Below are 15,446 nucleotides of genomic sequence, written 5' to 3'. Positions count from 1 at the left end.
AGACACTAAGCCTGCTAAGCCTCCAAGACTTGACTTAAAAAAAAAAAAAAAAAAAAAAAAAAAAAATTAAGGAACCACCGCAGCTAACAATAAAAAGAAAAGGAAGAGAACCCCCAAAGAGGGGGATTTTGGGTCCCAATGAGGGAACCATTTCTCTGGCTATCAGTGGTCCCGGGGTCATGGGCTAAAAACCTGCCAGGGGTTTTTAGCCCATGACCATGTGAGGGATGGAGGGCCATCCCTCACATTGAGCAGGGATGGCCTGGGAGGGCCATCCCTGCTCAATGTGAGGGATGGCCCTCCACAGGAACCCGGCACCTTGGGGAGCAGAAATCTTCCGAACACCAGATCAGTCAAGACTGCAGGTTTACACCTCTACCATCTACTGGAGGCAGAGAAATGCTGAGGGACTGCAAGTGGCACTCTAGGATATGTAGCAGTGCCCAAAGTTTTGTCCTCTGCCTCCATCTGCTGGTAGGGATGAATAAACCCACTTGTCTGGACTGATCTAGGTATGTTCAGGAACATTACACCATTTCTCAAGGAGTACACAACAATGCTAGACTTGCAGAAGAGAAGCAGCTGACTTGCCTTGGTGACTCCATCAGGTGTAGAATCAAATACTTTGCGTTGCTCTTCTCGAGGAATCTGAGAATGCAGGGGCAAAATACGGTACATGTGACTTCCTGCAACACAGAATGAAACATCTATAAAGAAAGCTCAGAACTTTAACAGCAACATAAAAAGTATCACTTTGCAGTTATGGATTACTTCTCCACATACCACATCTCACCGAACTCAAAGTATTTAAGTATTTAAGTTTGGTTTCTAGAAAGGGACTAGGAAGAATTTTGTATACATCAGTTGTCATACAGTTAGCAAAATGCAGGAGAAGCCAATGGAAGAGGGAAATTGAGAAAGGGGAAGTAAACGAATTTTCTACCAAAGTGGGGGCTCATTTCCAAGTATTTTTGCATGGTGTAGATCAGGTTCCAGCCAGGCAAGAAGATCAGCACAGCTCCTGGGACATTCAAGCTCTCGATGTACTTGAGCAGGGCCTCAATCAGTTCCAAGGGAGTTTCCTTCTCATTGAGCTGCGACATGGTGTACTTCGTTTCGGAACCATATTCATCACTACAAACCAAGTTGCAGTTTGTCTGAGAACCAGAGGAAATAAAATTTTATTTTTATTTTATTTAGATTTATATTTCGCTTTTTTGCACTTTTTTCAGTGCTTCAAAGTGGATTACATTCAGGTACTATAGGTATTCTTAAACCATTGTTTCCACCATCAGTAGCACCAATCATTAGTCCAGGGTCTTGCAATACTATTATTTGCCCCACAATTCCCAGTACCATTAAACATTACCTTTTTTCAATTTTAAAGCAGCATCCCCACCAAAAATACTGCTATAGTTCCACTGTCTCCCTTTACCACCAAACACCACCTTCTCGCCTACTTCCCACAGTACAGATTCTACCATCATAAGCATGAACTATCTTGGATCTTCGAGCACCCTACTATTTCAATGCCCCCAGGCCAGTAACACAATCTCCCATCTATGAGCAAGAGCACTAAGAAAAACTCACATCATCATCATCAATTCCATCTTCATCCTTGTCCTTCCTCCTTTTGTCCCTTGGAGGGGGAACAAACTGTGTCATCTGGATGCAATCTTCCAGGAAATACTCTGCAGAGATGAAACAGCAAAGTCACTACAGAAGTCAGTGGCTAATTTCCTCAGCAGGTCAATGCTAATTCTAAAAGGAAGGTAGTTCTTCCACAAGGGTTTTCCACAGATTCCAAAATTACCTCTGCTAGAGCTCTACTGGGTATTTCTTTGATTCTACCTCATAATACCTCTTTCATTGTATATTTCTGGAAGTCATAAAGTACTGCCTTCAATGTTTTTCTTAAACCTACTTCACCTTCCTCATAAAAGCAAAGCATTAGTACAATGATCTTCTGAGGGTCAACAGAGCATAATGCGGCTTCTTCCAGTTATTTTTAATTCAGCTCTTTAACTGCATGACTGCTCACATATTAGTGGTTCTAGGGTTCACTCCCTTCAAAGCGTTGCAAGCATTACTTCACCAACATGCTTAACAGTATACTTCTTCAGCAGAATAAACTGAACTGGGACAACAAACCAGGAAGCTACCTGGCAGGAAGGAGCCCAACTACTGGGCCCATTGGGCCATTATGAAAATGTCATTGGTATGGAGAGGTTACAGGAAGGCATTTTCCAGTTAAGTCTACTACCACGTCAATCAATTCTGCCACTAGGTAAAGGAAAATTAGTTTCTTACCTGATAATTATAGTTCCTATAGTACCACGGATCAGTCCAGACTCCTGGGGTTTTACCCCCCCCAGCAGATGGCGACAGAAAAGTTTTCAAAACAAAACGCACCTTATATAGGATGGTGCCACCTACAGTCCAGCAGTATTACGCAATGTCAAAGCAGAATGACTCTCAAAAACTGCTTTAACTATGTACAATAATCCTTTGCCAAGAAACAAACCGGCACTCTGAACTCCCATAGGAACCGAACTTGCAGAACCACTGGAGGACAGTCAAAAGTCTGCAAACCTGAAAGCAAATCAATTAACAACGGAGCGGACTCTCCCGTACTTCTATGCCTTCCCCGGGCAGGACTCTGGACTAATCCGTGGTACTACAAGAACGAAAATTATCAGGTAAGAAACTAATTTTCCATTCCCTGTACGTACCTGGATCAGTCCAGACTCCTGGGATGTACCAGAGCTTTCTTACCTGGGGTGGGATCTGGAGAGGCCCGCTCGAAGCACTGCTTCTCCAAAGCCTCCTTCACCCGTTGCCTGAACATCCAGTCTGTAGCGGCTGGCAAAGGTAAGCAAAGACTTCCAAGTCGTTGCCCTGCAGATCTCCTGTGGAAAGACCATTTAACATTCCGCCCAAGAAGCAGCTTGCGAAAGAGTAGAATGAGCCCGAAGACCCAACGGTACTGGCTTACCACGCAGCAAATATGCCGAGCTTATGGCTTCTTTCAACCAGCGAGAAATCGGAATTTTAGATGCCATATTTCCTCGTATCAGGCCAGCCCATAACACAGATGGTCCGTCACACGAAATCCATTTGTAACCTCCAGATAACGCAACAACGCTCGACGAATATCCAGCTTCCGTAAGTCTTTAGAGATAGGGTCCAACCGGTCTAACATGGGAAACGACGGAAGCTCCCCTGACTGAATCACGTGAAAAGCAGATACCACCTTCGGCAGAAAGGAAGGAACCATCTGCAAGGATATCCCCGAATCTGAAATTCTCAGAAACGGCTCCCTACAGGATAGAGCCTAGAGCTCAGATATCCTGCGAGCAGACATGATAGCTATAAGGAAAATCACCTTTAACGTGAGATCCATTATCGTAGGCTTTCTCAGAGGCTCAAAGGGCGCCGTACACAGAGCTGAGAGAACCACGTACAGACTCCAAAGGACAAGGGTGCCTGACCGGAAGGCGTAAATGCTTTGCCCCCTTAAAGAAACGAGCCACATCGGGGTGAGCAGCCAACACCACACCCTGAATGGAACCATGCGAACAACCGAAAGCTGTCACCTGAACCCTCAGGGAACTATATGAGAAACCCTTGGCGAGTCCTGATTGTAAGAAACCTAAAATATCCAACACCGAAGACAGAGTAGGCACAACCGCTCAGTCCACGCACAAAGTTTCAAAGATTCTCCACACGCGCACACAGGTGAGGTTAGTGGATGTTTTGCGCGATCGGAAGAGTGTAGCCACCACAGCATTCTTCCTGGGACCAATGTTCCTGCACCAACTACCTCAGGCACACTGCTCCCCAACCAGAGAGGCTGGTGTCTGTGGTCACTACTGTCCATTCGGGCACCTCCAGGGGAACTCCTCAGGATAGGCTGTCCGAGATAAGCCACCAATCGAGACTGGAGCACGCCATATCCATAAGAGGGAAGAGGTAGACAAAACTGTACAGAGATTGGATTCCAACGCGAAAACAACGCTGACTGCAAAGGATGCATATGAGCAAAGGCCCAGGGCACCAGCTCCAGGGTGGAAGTAATGGAACCGAGGACCCGGAAATAATCCCACACTCTGGGGAGACGGCTGGCCAATAAGTCCCGCACTTGTCCTTGTAGCTTGCCAATCCGGTCCGAGGCAAGGAACACTCTCCCCTGTTGAATGTTGAATAGAGCTCCCAAAAACTCCAAAGACTGGGTGGGCACTAGTCAGCTCTTGGCTCAGCTGATCACCCAACCCAGCGACCGCAGGAGGTGAAGCACTTTGTGGATTGCCAACTGGCCAAGCGACTCAGACTTTGCTCGAAATAGCCAGTCGTCCAGGTATGGATGCACCAGGAATCCCTCCCTGCGGAGGTGAGCCGCCACTGCAACCATTACCTTGGTAAACGTTTGGGCACGGTGGCAAGCCTGAAGGGCAAAGCTCGAAACTGAAAATGGCGACCCATCACAGAGAACCTCAGAAACCTCTGGTGGTCGGCCTGGATGTCTATGTGAAGATACGCTTCCGTTAGGTCCAGTGACGCCAGAAACTCTCCATGCGAAAACGTGGTATCCTGAGGCAGCGGTTTACGCGCTTCAAATCCAGAATGGGTCGGAAGAACCCCTCTTTCTTGGGTACTATGAAGTAAATGGAATAATACCCTTTTCGCTGCTCCAACTGAAGAATTGGGGTGATGGCACCGAGTTGCAGAAGACGTTGCACGGTGTCTCGTACTGCCTGTCGTTTCTCTTTATAACCGCATGGAGAGACCAGAAACAGATCTGGAAGGTGGCACGTAAAATCTAAAGCATAGCCTTGATTTATCACAGTAAGGATCCACTGGTCAGGTGTCACCTTGACCCATTCCTCATATAACAGGGACAATCTGCCCCGACAACTGGAATCAAGGAATGGGTCAGCGTCCCACCATTGTGAAAACTTTGCTCCAGATGCGGACTGGGTAGCACTGGCTCTGCCAAATCGTCGGCCACGAAAGGGCTGAGACCAGGACTGTGGCAGGCTTGCTGCTTGCCGATAGGAAGAACCTGGAGCTCTGGACAGACGAAATCTCCGATTCCCTCTGTATCGAGACCGTGAAGAAAAAGAGCCCCCCCAACGTGGGCCTGTCCGCTGGCAGTCTGAGAACCTTGTTCTCCTCCAGGGATTTAATCATATCCTCAAGGTTCTTGCCAAAAAGCAATTTACCCTTGAAAGGCAACAACCCCAGCTGAGCCTTGGAGGAAAAATCCGCCGACCAGTACCTTAATCACATGAGCAGACGTGCTGAGACCGCAGACATCATGGATCTGGTTGAAGTCCACAACAGATCATAGAGTGCATCCGCACTATAAGCGATCAAAGCTTCCAGACACCCTGCTTGCTGTGCTTCAGCATCAGAAATGACCAGCGTTAGCCTATAATTGCTGAACCCAGTGGAGGCCAGCTCGTAGGGCAAAATTGCTGCACATAGCTGCCCGCACTCCCAGTGCAGAGACCTCAAAAACTTCTCGAGCTGCAGCTCCAACTTTCTATCCTGCAAGTCCTTAAAGGTGGTAGCACCCGTAACCGGGAACGTGGTCTTTTTGGTGACAGCGGACAGCCGCGTCCACCTTGAGCACCCGTATGTCCATTGCTTCCTCCGGCAGAGGATATAGCTTATCCATAGCCTTGCTAACGTTCAATCCTAGATCCGGGGTATCCCCTTCTCTAGGTAGCAAGTCCGTGCCGACAAAAGAAAAGGAAAGGAAGTAGCCGGGCCCCTCAGACCCAACAACACTGGGTCCATGGCCCCTAGTCTGGACTCCTCTGGCGGACCATCTATGCCCAGATCTCCGAGTATGGCAGGGATAAGCGGAGCCAACTCCTCCCTCCTAGACAGCTGGACCACCTTAGGGTCATCTCCTTCCACAATGTGAGAGCCCCGTGCTGGATCCTGTGGAAGCTGATCAGGGTCTGTATCCACCCCCATCGGAGGCTTGCCCTGCGGGTCCTGGTCCCCTGTATCCGTATCCTGATCTGTAGAATCTGATTAGCTTTTGAGGACCTGGAATCTCCCTGAGACTTAGACCGCTTTCGAGAATGAGACATAAGACCATTTGAGGAAGTTTTACCCCCAGCCTGCAGTTTCCCTACCTTCCTGGCTTTAAAGGCCTTATGTAAAAATAAAATAAACTCAGAGGAGTCGTCGTCAAAAGCCCCCCTCGGAGCTATCCTCCGTTGCAGGTGAGTGAGGCTGTAAAGGTTCACTCCCTCCGGGAAACCCTGGCTGAGGAGAGAGTGGAGGCGGGAGAATCCCATCCATGGCCGCTTGAGTCGCTGATCTAAGCGACCCCAAAATGGCCTCCGTTCCCGCGCTCAGCTGGGCGCAATGCCGTTCCCCCTGAAGAAGCTCCGGCGGACTTGCTTTTAATTATTTTTTTACAGCCCCGGAGAAACCTTCCCAGCTGGGAAGACACACTGGGCACAGCCTCTCCCGAGAAAGACTGCGCGGACCAAGCCACACCCGCGGCACTGGGCAGAGGACCTAAAATAGCTAAATTCAAATCTTGAAAAGAAAAGAAAAAGAACCGCGGCCCGCGAAAGCGCAACGACAGGGAGGGAAGAGAGCCGCAGCACCAGTGACAGACCGAAAATGAAATAAAAATATTTTTTTATTTTTTTTTAAACACTTGCCCGGCAGTGGTCCAAGGACCTGATCCATTGGGGTGGAGTGAACCGGGCTCCCCGGTGTCGCACCCAGAGCTGGTAGTTGGAAACAAGAGGGCCCTCGACCCTGTAATGCAGCTGCCTCACAAACCAGCAGGGGATGGTCCTCTCAGAACCTTACAACCCCCCCGGAGGCTCAGGACATAAAACTGCTCCCTTTATTTATTTGAAATCAAGTAAAGAAGTTTTTACAGACCAAAATCTCTCTAACTCTCACCAAATTCCCAACTCTGACAACTCTCAGTAACCAGCTCAAGCAAGCGAAACGTGACCAAAATGGCCGCCGTTCCAGCACTAAGCTGGAACGGATCTGCCTGTAAGGGCTGCGAACGCTGCGATCCTGCCAAGCCCCCTCGGGACTGTGGAGCAGCCTTTCCCCCCGGACGCTGAAGTGCCTCCCCCTCCAGGAAGACAGGCCAAACAATTGCGCGAAAGTCACGCACGCGAGCCCCCACACGAGCGACAAGCCGCCCCAGGAGGCATCACAAAATGGCGGAGAAAAGATACTCTTAACTTTTTTGTTTTTTTTGTATATTCGGCCACAGCGGCAAGAGAAAACAGCAGCAGTCCAAGCCAGCGACCGTGGCTCAAGAACAAATGCGGTAAAAAAAAAAAAAAAAAAAAGACTGCAGCAATTACTGACCTGCTCCTTAAAAGGCCAACGGGTCCTGCCTGCCTCGGGGGGAGTGAGCCAGGCTCCCTGGTATCACCCCCGACAAAGGACCAAGCTGTGAAGCCGGGTTCTCAACCCTGAACAGCCAAGCCACGACGATACCAGAGAGAAGGGCCCTCTCAGGACCTGCCGACTCCCTGGGAGGCTAAAGAGAAAGCACTTTTTTTTTTTTTTTAAATTTAAAGAAACAGGAACTCCAATATAAGATCACCAAAAACTAGCTAAGACCAAAAAACTCCCTATTCAATTTTTAAAACACTAGCCACAGACTGTAGGATTTTGCACCTCCACCATCTGCTGGAGACAGATAAATACTGCCGGACTGTAGGTGGCATCATCCTATATAAGGTGGAGTTTTGTTTTGAAAACTTCCCTGTCTCCATCTGCTGGGGGGGGAAAGAGGCAAAACCCTAGGAGTCTGGACTGATCCGGGTACATACAGTGAATGAAAAATTCAATGCTAGGTAGACAGAGACCAAGCAAGAACCTAAGGGTTGAACATTTCTAAAATGCTTTGCACATTACAGGAAGAGAAAGTAAGACAGGCCCTGCAGATGCCAACAAAGTCTATCAAAAAGTATAGAAGCCTTTACAGGAGAGAGGGAGTCTTAGTCATCACACAATGGCAACAGCTAGCAGTCACATGCAGGATACACATGTACCAGGTTCTGGAAGTCCCATGCCTCACTGTGATGGCTGTGCTAAAGTGAAATGAGCTACATTTAAAAATCAATAACAAAAAAAAAGAACACAAAACCCAGGTAGTGGCTCATAGCATAATAGTCCAGTATTATCTGGTTCCAATTGAGTTGGAAGCCCAAAGGAACAGGAGCAAATTACTGGACCTCCATGGAATAGTAAAATGAGTAGACGCTTACCTTTAACAGGGAAGGTTCTGCCATAGATTTCTATGATGGGGCAGTTGAAAAAGTACTCGCAAAACATGCTAGTATCAATAGTGGCAGACATAAGGATGATCCGGATATCTGGGAATGCCTGGACCACATCCCGAAGAACCACCAAGAGGAAGTCCGTCTACAATAAAAATCAGGAACAGAGACAAGCGAGCAAGGAATAAAAAGGAATTTATCAGAGCCAATAATTTAGCAATGAATATGATTTTGTCACATCTTTGGTTTACAATTTACAATTCAAAATCTGTTTTAAAGGGATGCACAAGTCACACCAGAAAGTGGCACTACATTTAAAATGACTTTTCCATAAAAGTTAACTGGATATTAGCAATGCACTGATTACGCTGCAGATAGTTATACCCATGTAAGCTAGGCTCAATGTAGCAGTGCTCTAGGCTGAAGTCACATGCTCAGAGTCAAAGCTGAGAGCAGGTAACTTCAAAACAAGAGCAGCTATATGGAAGTAGAGTTGGGTGACATCTTATTAAAAGATGAAATAATGTAGAAACTATTCACTGAATCCCTCTTTATCTTGTTAGTAATCAACTTGTGGAAATATTGCATTTTGTGGCAGGTAGTAATATTTTCTAAACGTTACACAGAATATTGCTCTGATCCAAGTACTTGACATAAGCTGCAGACAAGTGCTATTTAATTAAAAAAAAAAAACAAAACCTCTCTAGATCAAGTTAAAAGCAGTTAAAATAAAACGATTTATACTTTTGGACTGGATTTAATTGTTATGTTTAATCTTTTTATGATTCTGAATAATACAAAAGACGAGTTATAAAATATTTTGTATATCAATGAGCAGATGAAAATTTGTCTCAAGAGATTTTTACATTCTGCGCATGTGTCATGTTCTCCCCTGCTTTTAATGGATATAACATTCTTTATTATATTGAGAGCGCGTCTTACCATGTTCCTTTTATAGTTACATTTTTGAGCTTATCTCAAAAGAACAATCAAACTAAATATAGCTAAATAAAATTTCCAAGAAGTTGGAAGTCTACATATATAAACAAAGGGTGAGACGAGAAAAATGCAAAACTGAAAGATGACAGAAATGTGTTTCACAGGGTAAGAGTACAAAGACCTGCCTATCTGTAACTCACATTAATGTCTCGCTCATGGATTTCATCCACTATCACATGACTGATTCCTCGGATTCCCGCTTCCAGCTTCCTTAGGAGGACCCCTGCACCAAAGAACAGCAGCTGTCTATACAAGAATGAACAGTCTACAGTGTGCAAATCAAACCAAAGCACAAAGCCCACCCAACCCTAACTTGCCATGGTAGTATACCCCCAAATTACAGATCATCACAGACCTACGGTGCAGAACATCACACTGGCATGAGGGCGAGGAAGGATGGACTCAAATCGTACACTGTAGCCACAGCTTTTCCCTGGTTCTTCACCCCTCTCAAATGAGACCCGTTCAGCCACAGAAACAGCACTGATTCTTCGGGGCTGCATAGATTTAAAAACAAAAAACAAAACTTACAATGATGAAATTTGTTCTTACCTGATAATTTCCTTTCCTTGACTCCAGCGAGACCAGTTCAGATGAATGGGTTATTGCCACCAACAAGAAGATGGAGATAGAGATGAACTGGTTCACTGATGTGACCAGTTTATAGGCTTCCATGCTGACCTCACCCTGCTAGTATTACCTGAAATAAGCTAACTCACAAATTATCTTAATACACCAAACTAAGGGGCTTTCAAGGAGACAAACAAGAGAAATAATTGTTTACAGTCAGAGAGGAAAATTGGTTCTTACCTGCTAATTTTCGTTCCTGTAGTAACCTGATCAGTCCAGACCCTGGGTTATGTCACCAATCCAGCAGAGGGAGGCAGAGAAACATTCTACTGACTCGGACGTATACCCTGGAGCACCACCTGCAGTCCATCAGTATTGAACGGTATCAAAGCAGAAATGTAAATACTAAAATACTAACTAGCTATCTAAACAGCATAACGAACTTCCAACTCACAAATCCTAAATGGAAGCAGAATCCCCCCAAAAAATCTTGGGAATAAACAAGAAAACATTAACAAAAATAGACAGCATGAAAAGCGGTTTAAACACTCAAAACTGTGAACGAGCGAACTCTCCGAAAAGATAATTGTGATACACAGACATAAAAGGACGGGCATCTGGACTGATCCATGGTACTACAGGAACGAAAATTAGTAGGTAAGAACCAATTTTCCTTTCCCTGTAAGTACCTGGATCAGTCCAGACCCTGGGATGTACCAGAGCTGATTTAATTGGGGTGGGACCCAGAGAGTCCCGTTCAGAGAACACTCTCTCCGAAGGCTGCTGAACTTGGAGCCTGGACATCCAAACGGTAATGACGAGCAAAAGTGTGCAACGACTTCCAAGTCGCTGCCTTACAAATCTCCTGAGGAGAAACTAGCTGACATTCTGCCCAGGAGGTAGCCTGTGATCTAGTGGAATGAGCTTTCAAACCTTCAGGAAGATCTTGACGAGCCAGAAGATAAGCTGATCGAATTGTCTCTTTTAACCAACGAGCAATAGTAGCCTTGGAAACATTATGACCCTTGCGAGGGCCACTCCACAAAACAAACAAATGATCAGACAATCGAAAACTGTTGGTAACTTCAAGAGAACGCAGCAGTACCCACACATCCAATTTCTTAAGATCCTTAAAGGAAGGATCCAAACGATCTAAACACAGAAAAGCCGGAAGCTCTATAGACTGATTTAAATGAAAAGAAGATACTACCTTAGGTAAAAAAGATGGTACAGTTCGTAATGAAATTCCCGTATTGGAAATTCTAAGAAAAGGCTCTCTGCAAGACAAGGCCTGCAATTCTGAAATTCTACGAGCTGAAGAAATGGCCACAAGAAAAACAGCTTTCAACGTAAGATCTTTCAAAGTCGCATGTTTAAGGGGTTCAAAGGGTGCCGAACACAGAGCCCTAAGAACCAAATTCAAACTCCAAGCAGGACAAGGGTTCCGAAATGGAGGACTTAGATGTTGTGCGCCTTTGAGAAAACGCGCTACATCCGGATGCGCAGCCAAGGATAATCCCCGAAGCTTACAGCGAAAACATCCAAGCGCTGCAACTTGGACCCGCAAGGAACTACAGGACAAACCCTTGGCTAACCTGTCTTGTAAAAAAGATAAAATATTCGATACAGAACAGTTAACCGGATCTACTTGATGCTCATTACACCAAGACTCAAAAACACCTTCCATACTCTTGCATAAGCCAAAGATGTAAAGGGCTTTCTAGAACGTAATAAAGTAGTTACCACAGCATCTGAGTAACCTTTATTCTTTAACCGACTCCTCTCAAAAGCCATGCCGCTAGAGAGAAGTGTTCGACCTCTTCCAAACAAACCGGACCCTGAGACAGAAGGCACGGTAGATCCCGAAAACACAGGGGACCGTCCAGTGCTAGACTGACCAGGTCCACGAACCACGGACGGCGTGGCCACTCTGGTGCCACTAAAACAACGTTGACTTGCTGAACTTCTATCCAACGCAGGACCTTGCCGATCAGAGGCCAGGGTGGAAACACAGAGAAGAACATTCTTTGGCCAAGGAAGTACCAGAGCTAATACTCCTTCCGCTCCTCTTTCCCTCTTGCGGCTGAAGAACCGAGGAGCTTTGAAATTCTGAAATGTGGCCATGAGATCCATTGCCGGTGTGGACCATCTGTTGCATATCATTTGATAGGCTTCCTCGCACAGTTCCCACTCGCCTGGATTGAGATGATGCCGACAGAGAAAATCGGCTTGAACGTTGTCTGCCCCGGCAATGTGTGAGGCTGCGATGCTGAGCAGATGTTGTTCCGCCCAGGCAATCAGCTGTCGTGCTTCCTGCGCTACTAGGAAACTTCAGGTTCCTCCCTGGCGGTTGATGTCCACTACCGTGGTCGCATTGTCAGAAAGAACCTGTACCGACTTGCCGCAAAGGAGGGGTTGAAGAACAATCAAGGCTAAATGAACCGCTCTGGTCTCTAACTGATTGATCAACCACTGCGCTTCCTCTTTGGACCACTGACCTTGAACAGATGTATTCTGACATACCGCTCCCCAGCCTGAAAGACTGGCGTCGGCAGTGACCACAGTCCATTCTGGAATCTCTAGAGGTACACCCTGCTGTAGATTCGCTGGCTGTAACCACCAATCTAGGCTGGAACGAGTTGTCTCTATAAGAGGAAGGGGAAGGTGGTATAGTTCCGAAACTGGATTCCAGCGTGAGAGCAATGCAGACTGAAGTGGTCTCATATGTGCAAAGGCCCAGGGAACCAACTCCAGAGTAGAGGTCATTGAGCCTAAGACGATCAAGTAATCCTGCACACATGGTATAGGAATAGACAGCAAGTCTCGAATTTGCGTTTGAAGCTTGAGAAGGCGATGTTTCGGAAGGAACACTTTCCCTTGACGAGTGTCGAATCGTGCACCCAAAAACTCCAGAGATTGAGAAGGGACTAGGTGACTCTCGTCCTCGTTGATCACCCAGCCTAAAGACTGCAGAAGGTCAATTACCCTGTTGATTGTAGAGCGACAAAGAGATTCCGACTTTGCTCGAATTAACCAGTCGTCCAGGTATGAATGTACCAACAGGCCCTCCTTCCTGAGTTGTGCGGCCACCACAACCATTATCTTGGTAAATGTTCTGGGAGCTGTAGCTAACCCGAACGGAAGAGCCCTGAATTGATAATGTTGCCCTAGAATGCTTTATTTTAGCTAATCATGTTTCGAATTGCAGTTCACTTGTTCACTGTAAGTTCATTTTCAACCTTGTTCCAATGTATCCGCCCCTGAGGCGACAGTTCAGTTCTCTGTAAACCGGTGCGATATGTATTGTATACAGGAACATTGGTATATAAAAATGAGAAATAAATAAATAAATAAAACCTGAGAAACTTCTGATGATCTGAGCGAATGCAGATATGAAGATAAGCTTCGGTGAGGTCGAGAGACGCTAGAAATTCTCCTCTGTGTACCGAAGCTATGACAGACCGAGAGTTTCCATTCAAAACTTGGGAATCCATAGGCAACGATTGACTCTTGATATCGAGAATGGGACGAAAGGTTCCTTCCTTTTTGGGAACGACAAAGAAAGTTGAATAACGACCCCTCCGATGTTCTGATGTTGGAACTGGAACAATAGCGCCTAGGTCGCTTAAACGCTGCAGAGTCTTGGATTATGAGACGCTTTTCTAGGGAAGAACATGGTGAAATTAGAAAGCGGTGGTGAAGGCGAACAAAATCTAAAACATAACCTTGATTTATCACTGATGGAACCCATTGATCTGACGTACATCTGGCCCATTCCCTGTAAAACAGAGACAGCCTGCCCCCTATGACGGGAACCGGGAAAAGGACCGGCCGCATCTCATTGGGCAGACTTTGTGCCGCCTGAGGCTTGGGAAGTTCCAGGTCTGCCGAAGTGGTGGCCACGAAAGGACTGAGACCAATTCTGTTGTCTACCTGAAGACTGCTTAGCCGGAGGAGCCAAAGGATGAGAAGAACGAAATCTTCTGTTGGACCGAAAACGAGAGCAAGATGAGAAAGAGCTTCGAGGTCTAGGATGGTCCTCTGGTAATTTGTGAATCTTATTCTCCCCTAGGAACAAAATTAAATCTTCCAATTCCTTACCAAACAGTAATTTTCCCTTAAAGGGTAAAGCCCCTAACTGAGCTTTGGAGGATGCTTCTGCAGACCAATTCCTCAACCAGAGGAGTCTGCGAGCCGATACTGAAGCAACAATAGAGCGAGCAGAGGTCCTAAGGAGATCATATAAAGCATCTGCACTGTAAGCAACTGTAGCTTCCAGTCTACCAGCCTGTGCAACCTCATCAGAGAGGGAAGAATTGTTTTGTAAAGCCTGGACCCACCCTTAGGCCAGCTCGCAAAGCCAAGCTACTACACATGGCTGCCCGTACACCGAGAGCAGAAACCTCAAAAATTTGCTTAAGCTGAACCTCCAGCTTACGATCCTGTAGATCTTTAAGAGCCTTAGCTCTGGTCACTGGAATAGTCGTTCTCTTAGTGACGGCTGATACAGTGGCATCCACCTTAGGACATTTTAAAATTTCCAATGCCTCTTCAGGTAATTGATACAATTTTTCCATGGCTCGTGCTACCTTAAGACCTAACTCAGGAGTATCCCACTCCCGGTACAAAAGGTCAGTGAGAGAAAGATGAAAAGGAAAGGATGTCGTTGGACCCCTAAGGCCAAGTAACACTGGGTCAATGCTACCCATCCGAGAATCCTTTGCTGGAGCCTCCAGACTCGATTCCAGTAAAATCGCTGGAATTAAAGAACTAAGTTCCTCCCTTCTAAACAGACGGACTACTTTGGGATCATCCCCATCCATAACGTGAGGGTCTGAACTAGTGCCCAAAGCAGGGTCTCCATCAAGATCCCCTTCTGGCAGGGACTTGTCCGGGACAGGTAAAGAGACATGCTCAGAATCCTCTGAAGAAGAAAAAAGTGACTGAACCAGACCTGGACGAAGGGGACACTTCGAAGCGGACTCAACTCCCAAATCCCTAAATCTAGCCCGTTTGGAGGAGCGTGGCTTTAAACCCTGTCCAGATGAGAGAGACTTCCTAGATTTGTAAGCCTTGAGAAGAAAACAAATAAAATCCCCTGAGAATGCAGAAGAAGAATTTGAAATCTCCTCCAGGCTGTCGTCAGATAAACATGCCCCTGTATCACACGGCTTGTCCCCCCAGGGACCACCGGCTGTGGCGACAATGGAGGCGGGTCCGAATCACCCTGAATAACTTGCTGTGTCGCCGCTCTCAGAGAAGATAAAATCGCTTCAGTTCCAGCACTGCAGCGAAATGGGTCCGGGGCAGGAGAGCAGCCACTTCGAGGTTTCGGGGCAGCGCGAGGTGGCAGAGTCACTTCCTTCACCGGCAAACTAGACGAGCCTTCCCCCCCGGGGAGGCAGGCCGCACCTCGTGGCATAATAAAGAAAAAACAGCGCAAATTAAAAAGTATAAAAGAAACTAAAAATTAAAAGAAACCGTCGCGAAAAACAAAGGCACGGGCCCACCGAACACCAAAAAGGTAAGTAAACCACAATACAGCTGTCAGAAAAGACTTTATTTTATTTATTTATTTATTTTTGCCTAGCC

The 15,446-nt window shown here is 46.4% G+C and overlaps 1 protein-coding gene across 2 annotated transcripts in view; it reads right to left on the bottom strand.

Moving 5' to 3' along the window:
• Nucleotides 1–15,446, bottom strand: part of DHX9 (DExH-box helicase 9) — a 164,097-nt gene that overhangs the window by 61,745 nt on the left and 86,906 nt on the right. For both annotated transcript variants that reach the window (XM_029617881.1, XM_029617882.1), the window contains 6 exons: nucleotides 9,640–9,781; nucleotides 9,425–9,507; nucleotides 8,274–8,430; nucleotides 1,591–1,691; nucleotides 944–1,157; nucleotides 592–686 (listed from right to left, as the gene is read on the bottom strand). In XM_029617881.1, the coding sequence (XP_029473741.1) occupies nucleotides 592–686; nucleotides 944–1,157; nucleotides 1,591–1,691; nucleotides 8,274–8,430; nucleotides 9,425–9,507; nucleotides 9,640–9,781 (792 nt within the window). The remainder of the gene's footprint in view (nucleotides 1–591; nucleotides 687–943; nucleotides 1,158–1,590; nucleotides 1,692–8,273; nucleotides 8,431–9,424; nucleotides 9,508–9,639; nucleotides 9,782–15,446) is intronic.

Source organism: Rhinatrema bivittatum, chromosome 10 (genome assembly GCF_901001135.1).
Source record: "Rhinatrema bivittatum chromosome 10, aRhiBiv1.1, whole genome shotgun sequence".
NCBI classification, from domain to species: domain Eukaryota; kingdom Metazoa; phylum Chordata; class Amphibia; order Gymnophiona; family Rhinatrematidae; genus Rhinatrema; species Rhinatrema bivittatum.
This window is presented reverse-complemented; position numbering and strand designations above follow the sequence as displayed.